Source organism: Xyrauchen texanus, chromosome 25, assembly GCF_025860055.1.
Source record: "Xyrauchen texanus isolate HMW12.3.18 chromosome 25, RBS_HiC_50CHRs, whole genome shotgun sequence".
Lineage (NCBI taxonomy): Eukaryota > Metazoa > Chordata > Actinopteri > Cypriniformes > Catostomidae > Xyrauchen > Xyrauchen texanus.
This window is the reverse complement of record NC_068300.1, coordinates 14,625,179-14,633,290: the sequence shown is the minus strand read 5'-3', so window position 1 is coordinate 14,633,290 and position 8,112 is coordinate 14,625,179. Positions and strand designations below refer to the sequence as shown.

At 38.0% G+C, this 8,112-nt stretch overlaps 1 protein-coding gene across 1 annotated transcript; it reads right to left on the bottom strand.

The window, feature by feature from the left end:
- Positions 1 to 735: 735 nt before the first annotated feature.
- On the bottom strand, positions 736 to 5,763 carry ormdl2 (ORMDL sphingolipid biosynthesis regulator 2). Its single transcript, XM_052091520.1, has 4 exons — positions 5,656 to 5,763; positions 5,012 to 5,186; positions 2,264 to 2,415; positions 736 to 2,097 (listed from the first exon to the last, which is right to left on the bottom strand). Exons 2-4 carry the CDS (start codon positions 5,183 to 5,185, stop codon positions 1,962 to 1,964), a joined length of 462 nt encoding a protein of 153 aa, XP_051947480.1. The 5' UTR covers position 5,186; positions 5,656 to 5,763; the 3' UTR covers positions 736 to 1,961.
- Positions 5,764 to 8,112: the final 2,349 nt, after the last annotated feature.

Here is an 8,112-nt window from a genome sequence, read left to right as displayed (position 1 = left end):
GAGCCCAAAGAACATTTGCATGTGCTTCCGTGATCAACAGACAGAATGTGTTACATTCGGTAGGCAAATTGGCAGCATCGGTGGGAGGAGGACACTATTTCCCTCCTCCATCCTCTTCCCTGAAAACCAACTTGTTATCATTTGGGAGACACCTGAGCCTTTAAGTGGGGATTCCCATGCAACTATCACCTCATTGCTGTCACTGGGCTTGCCCCTGTGTGTGTGTGTGTGTGTAGGAGGAGAATGTAAAACTTGTGGATTTCCCCCTGGTACGCCTTCACTACTTATCCAAATGCAAATCCATATTATTCTTTGGGGTTTGTGTGTATGGTACAGGTTTGTGCTTCCTCTTGACTCATTCACAGCTTTTCCCTGTTCACTTGTGTGGTTTCCTTTCTTGTTATTCATTAGATCAAAAGTAAGGATTCCCATGTTATCTGCCAATCTGCATGTGGCAAGATTAATTTTCTCATATTGCTTAATAAGATTTACATGTTTAAGGCCCAGCAATATGATGCAAGTTCACTCTTTACTTGGAGAAACGCTCTCAGTGCGTTATATGAGCATAATACCGGTACATTGGTGACTAAGCAGCGGGGGCCATATACCACCACACATGAAACTCTAAATGTCATTTCCTTGAGTATAGATATATACTGTACATTTACAGACTCATCTGCATATCATACCATCAAACCACATTGACGAAATACTCTATGGAGACATTCACACATTGTCTTATGCAAGGCTCATTTTAATGATAGCAGTGCAAAATCTCAAACATATTTAAAACATAATAAAAATTGAAAATTTAGACTGATGATGAAACTGATTTTACATATCACTTTCTGTGAACAAATATGATCCACACTGACATGTGCACCATTGAAAAAAAGTCAGTTTCTAGAACGACCCAGGCAATTGAACTTTTTCACACGGATGTTTTCCAGTTATTTTCATTTACCCATTTGCTTCGAGAGCAAAAGAAAAAAAATCCACTATTACGTTTGAATGACTTCAGAAGAAGAAAAAAATAGAGAGTGGTGGATTAAGACAGATGGGGGAAGATGACAAATTCAATGTCACTCTCTCAGCAGCTGTAATAGAAACCCCTTGCAGCTGTGCTAATTCATTTTTTAAAACTATTTCTAGGGTTATATAACACAAATCATAATGTTATAAATTTACACTCAATATTGAAAACATTTAGAATATAAAAAAATTGCGAGATTTACGCTGATAAATAAGGCGGAAATGCGTCATCACAGTCTGTGAAAAAGGTCTATTACTTCAAGTTGGAATGCTTCATGATGTTAAAAGCAACAAAATAAATAAATACAGGAGTTCAAAATACTCTAATCCAACCACAGACTTAAGCACACTTTTCAACAATGAACTTCAAAATAGGACATCAACAGAAACCAAACGATTGTTTACCATCACATTATCACAGATGCTTCTTTACCATTTTTCAATCAAATGAAATGAAAATGTAACACAAAATAATTCATTTATCAAAACAGAATTCCAAATAAGCCTTCAGATAAGCAGCTTGAGGAGAATTGTAATCTCTTGCATATTTCCTATTCACTATTTTTACCCAAGTTATATAAAATGGAGCACGGCAGGAAAAATGCCGATTATAGCCACAAAAAAACAGAATTTCAGCAGACGATGGAATGTCATTTGTTATGCTGAATACATCCTTAAGTGAATGTGATGACTTCAGAAATGGTGTTGTAGAGAAATTAAAGACATAAGACAACAGAAAAAAAAAAAGGCCACAAATTGAATAAACCTGAGCATGAAAGCCCTTGTTTTAAATAGTTTACTTGAGTCCAGCGCAGTTTTGGTTCCTTAAGGCTTTGAAGCAAGGACGCATTTTATGGAGAGTAAAGAAACATCAGTCATTTTATCTCCATGATGCTACAACCCCTTCATTTGAGGGCTGATGTGTAATATCAGTATTTGTTTATGCCAAACAGACGAACTCCATGAAACTGTGGCAACTTGGGAAGGAGGACACTTAGAAGTGAGCCTGTGTTGACTAGGAAGTGGGTGGTATCATATTTGGTGTAGAAGCTGGCCAAAATGTACCTATAAGGAAAAATAAGTTGATTTAATTATAAGACAATTAAAGATTTTAATTTAATTATTAGGCTTTTATACAGATTGATTAAATTATTAATCATTATAAGATTATACAGTAAGGAACTGTGTCTTTAAATTACTTGGGAAAGTCTCATATGAATGTATGGCTTACAATACAATGGGTGAGATGGTGAGGAACTTTCTCGATGCTGTGAACTGAATACCGTAGTCCATCTGTTCCCAATGAGTGAGCAAACGTGCCTTGCCCTGGTCCGGCGTCTCAAAAGGAGTGCCTTTTACCGTGTGCAAAAACAAATACATGGCCTAGACAGCAGAAAAGAGTCAGAAAGCGTCAGAACGTTTTCTCCAAAATGACTAAGATGATCACATTGAAGCTTCACTTGCCTATATACTAATTTGTCACTAACCTTATTAAAGGGCCCAATCCCCTACACTGTAATCCCTAATGTTGTCATTACTGGGAAAATCAATTTCTCTTTATTAAAAATGACTTGAAATGACAACAAATTTTTCTCAATAATCCATTGGCTTAAGATTTGAAGTTTTAATAACTCAAACTATTACTACATACAAAATTGAGGCTATGGGGAATACCAAAAATGAATTGTTTAATTATTTTTGTTTTTTATTTTCTCCCCCAATTTGGAATGCCCAATTCCCAACGTGCTCCAAGTCCTTGTGGTAGCATAGTGACTCAATCCGTGTGGCAGAGGATGAATCTCAGTTGCCTCCGTGTTTGAGACCATCAATCCACGCATCTTGTCACATGGCTTGAGCATGATACATTCATTGTATATGATCAGCAGATTAAGTTAACTTAATTACACATGTTTTTGAGATGCCATTAAACAGTTCAATTGAGGGAACAAGTTTACAACAATCAAGTGAGTATAGTCAACTTATTGGGGTTTCAGTGTAAATACAATTGGGGTAAATTTCCATGCTCAAGGGCTAAATGGTAATAGTTCATGTATCACTACAGGATTGCACTTACAATGGAAGTGAATGGTTCCAGTCCATAAATGTTAAAATAAACACTGTTTCAAAGGTATAGCCACAAGAAATAAACATTATATGTGTTGACATGAATTTAGTGTGATAATATCACGGCTTTACGGTGTTTAGCAGATCACAGTGTTTACGTTACGTCGCCACAAAAATAATATTGTGAAATTGGATATAACTTCACACAGAAAAGGTAAGCGATTGGCGGATTGGCCCCCATTCACTTCCATTGTAAGTGCCTCACTGTAGCTATGATTCTTGCTTTAAATGAGGGATGATATATAATTTGTGATCGTCAACATTATGCCACAAATGCTCTCAATTGAACCCTGAACATTCATTTAAAGGAACAATAATGTCATCATTTTCTCACTTTCGTGTTGTTCCAAATCCATGACTGACTGACTTCCATGAAACAAAAGAAATTTGGAAAAATGTTCACAAAGCTTTCGGTGAAACCAAGGCTGGACTGGGAAGAGAAATCAGCCCGGGATTTTACATGGCAACTGGCCCAAATCTTGTATAGAGGGTCCTTCTCTGCATGTCGCAGTGCCGTTTTGTGGGCGGCTCACATTAGCTTATCGTGGCCCATTCGGCCCTTTACGCAGCCGACCCACCGGCCCGCTCGGTTCTCCCAATGGCCAGTCCACCCCTGATCAGCCCCAAAGTGCTTCGGCCCACACAGAAAATATCTGGTATGCTTACGGTAATGGTAGATTACCAGTCCAGCCCTGAGTGGAACTATAACTCACTAAAAATCACATTTGCACATATTCAATCTTGTTGTTTGAAGATGTGTCACACCAGGTTTGAAGTCAATGATCCCAAACAACATTGCTACTTGCATGTCTCTTATACAATTGTGACGCACCTGGTATTAAGATGCGTTTCAGGTGATCCGATCGCATGTGGTCAGCGCTAAATACAGGTGTAAACGGGGTCTAAAAAAAAATTTGTGATCGGATCACCAAAAAAAAAAAAATCACTTACGAATGTGGTTCAAAATGCATGTGACCACATCGTATTTGAGGTATAAACTCTAATCTGTCCTGAATGTGTCCCGGACAGCAGTAAAGCACCACCCCATATCTGTCAAACAACCGCTGCATTACAAAAAGTGTTTAAAATTAGCTATTTATGAGTGTCTTTAAAAGGAAATGACCATCCAATCTGAAAATTTAAAACAGAGGATACATAGGGGGCCTGGGTAGCTCAGGCAGTATTGACGCTGACTACCATCCCTGGAGTCGGAAGTTTGAATCCAGGGTGTGCTGAGTGATTCCAGCCAGGTCTCCTAAGCAACCAAATTGGCCTGGTTGCTAGGGAGGGTAGAGTCACATGGGTTAACCTCCTAGTGGTCGCGATTAGGGGTTCTTGCTCTCAATGTGGCGAGTGGTAAGTTGTGCATGGATCACGGAGAGTTGCATGTGCCTCCACATGCTGGGAGTCTCCGCCGTGTTATGCACAGTGAGCCGTGTGATAAGATGCGCGGATTGACTGTCTCAGAAGCAGAGGCAACTGAGACCTGTCCTCCACCATCCGGATTGAGGTGAGCAACCGCGCCACCACGAGGACCTACTAAGTAGTGAGAATTAGGCATTCCAAATTGGGAGAATTTTTTAATTTTTTTTTTTTTTTTAAAAGGATACAAGCCTGAGAACTTCACAGATCTTGTCTGATATCAACATGTAGAGACAGAAATGAGCCGAACATCTGAAGCTCCTTTAATACAGGTACTTCACTAAAATAACAGAGATTTGTTGCGCGACAAATACAGAAACAGTAGTTTGCAACAACATGAGGGTGAGAAAATGATGACAATTTTAATTTATGGTAGAACCATTTCTTTAGGCATCATTTTAACTGCTTGAAATTATTGCTTGCATGGACTGACCAGGTTGTGTAAGACATTAGTGAGTGTCCACACCACAGGAACACTGATGAAAGGGATGCTGAGTAGGACCACATGAAGGGCAGTTGTAAGCAGCAGGTAGGCCAGCCAGATTCCCCGGCTGTTCATCACCCGCGTGTTCGGGTTCACCTCGCTGTGAGCTACGCCCACATTCATCCTGCACAAAAACAATGGTCGTGATATCCTTCATGCAAACACCCAAAGCCATTAAAAACAAATAAGGATGCCCTTTAACAGAGACCACGGCATTAGCCCACTCATTTTTACAATCAGGTATGAAAACATGCGGTGTGAGACTGACATGAAATAAACAAAATTCCGTGGCTATCGTTTGTTTTGGTTCATTGGCGACTGACAAGAGTATCTTAATCTCTTTCAGGGTATGAATGAGTGGTATGTCGTACAGGCATGCCGTTATAAAATTCTGAACACGGTTAGCTATCAGGCTAGTGAACTCGCTACGGCTCAATCATTAGAACAAACATATCGCTGCGCGTGAAAGGTAAACAAAACATGTAAAGAGTCGAGTTTGTTGTAATAACGAAACATGCAGTGAAAAGTGTTAGTTAAAGTGAACGAAAGTCGTGTAAATAAAAAGCTAATGTTTTCATCTGACAGCCACCCACCTTGCGAAGTAACCAGGAAATAGAGTCAACGGCTGTGTTTCAACACCTAGTGAGCTTTCTACCTAGACAGCCGTTTTGAGCGCCATAAGTGCGCATGCAGCATTTTTGGGCATCGTAGGCAGAGTGCGTGTAGCTGAGCTCAGTTGACTCGGAAAGAGCCGACCATGTCCCAAAATGCTGCATCCACACGTAATGCACAAAACTGCTATCTAGGTAGGTAGCTCACTAGGTGTTGAAACACAGCCGTGGACTGCGCCCTATGACCTGCTCTGTCTTATTAACGCAGAATGAAGATGTAATAAAAGTACTTTTAAAATGTGTTTATAATCTTAAATTTTTTTTAGAATGTATTTATAATTTAAGAATGAATAATTTTTTTAAAAAATAATTTTTGGACCATTAATAGGGGCTGCCTGTTACAATTGTCTTAACAGGCTTGATGATTAATTCTAATATAGCCTGATATATAATTTTCTAATGTAAATTTTATTAATGATTGTTTGATAACACATTTTATTGTCACTAAGTACTGCTATTTTGAACTTTTGACATTATAAATACTCTTTATCATAGGTGCAGTCAGTATTTTTTGGAATATGTCGTCTTCTAAACTGACACCAAGAGGTGTGGATGCAGCATCATTCAAACATCATTGTATAAACTCACTATTCAGTGTTAGCCATGATTAATTAAATCCATGAGAGAAATTGTACAATTACATTGCTCTTACTGAGACTAAGCCAGTAGCTGGTAATGTGATTCTAACACAGCAGCCCCCATGAGAGGACCCTCTCCATGTAGATTAAAACAGCTTGTTTACTGATATGTCTAGAGTCTTTATCTCATGTGAGTACTCGTGATTTTAAACATATGCTTCAAAATTACTTTTCGTTTCTTTAGAAGTAAAACTTTTTTAAGTTAGTAAAAAATAACTGAGTGCACCTTTAAAAATAATTTATTGTGTGAGACTCGTGAGAGGACATATCAAAGAATACATCTCCTGAGTTTTTCTTGGTTCACTGGTATTGGCAATATTCCCACTTCCTCTCTATGTATGTGACCACAGAAAAACAAAACTTTACACGTGCATTGTATACAGTAAGAATAAGTATTGTTTTTTATTATTATTTAATTATTTAGAAATATCTAATAATTAACCTTGCACTCTATTATTTGACTAAAACTTTTTTTAATATAATTTCTTTAATGTTCCTGAAAAAAAAAAAGGAAAAGAAACTGTATTAGGTGGAATACAACAATAATGTGACCTCTGTCAAATTTGCTTGTCTTGTGTGTTTGTTGGTAAATCAAGTTCCCTTTTTTTGGTGTGACCACTATTTATGAGACAATACACATGTGTCCTTTTGAGAACTTTTGCGTATAGATGTCACTGCATCTCGGGGTTTGGGACATAGTTCACAGGAAGCTTCACACTGCCCCATAGAGTGGCCTGAATGTTTATGGAAATCACATCTTCCCTCTCCTTTTACAGAGAGCTGTTTACTTCAGACTGGGAAATTTGGCCACACCAGCTCTGTCATTTCCTTGTTGAGGAGAGGACTAGCAGTGCCAGTAGTAATTAGCACACTCAGACTCTGGGTAAGTTCTTCATTTGATTTCTTTGTTCCCTCAAGGAATAATGTGCATGAATAAAAACAACTTCTGAGCATAGTTTGGAATACTTGCTAACATATTTATTAGTTATAAATTAAATTCTTAGAAGTTACATTAACATTTTTCCACATTATGAAAAAGAATTATTGTACAATAAATACAGCAATAAATAAGAGTACAATAAATAATTAAATAAATATCACTTCATGTAAAACATGAACTCTTAATCTTAAATGTAATTTTAAGCAATTTTTATATTCATGTTACCATAACACAGGAGAACATTTTTAGATGCAGCAAAAGCTGTTTGAACGATTTGACCAACATGATCACGACTACTCTCTGTCTCTGTTCTCTGTTTTTTCCTTCGATCTAACACTGTTTAACCTCAACTCTGAGTTCTACTGGGGAAGCCAGAAAAGAAAAGACACGTGCAGACACGACAGAAAAGGAGTAGAGCCTTTCCACACTGTCCCGGCACAGGGCACTGTTAGGCCATTCAACGGCAATTAAAGGAGCATCCACCTCTGGTTGTTGTGTTGGCTGCTATGAAGAAATAAAAAGTGTTTTATTACAATTTGAAAACATTTTAACTTTTTGACTTCACATACTTTCATTGTCATTCATTTCCATACAGTGAAAGTGAATGGTGACTAGAGAAAAAGCATCTTGGGCATTCTTTATATAAAAAAGAATAACATATCTGAATAAAAAGGCACATACCTTCAGCATCTGGAGGAGTTTTCTTGTAACTTCTGCAATCTCGTTGGCCTGCTCTCTCCACTTACTGCAAGCTGAATTCTTAAACACTCCACCCCAGCGAAAAATTTGGGTGTAGTTTTT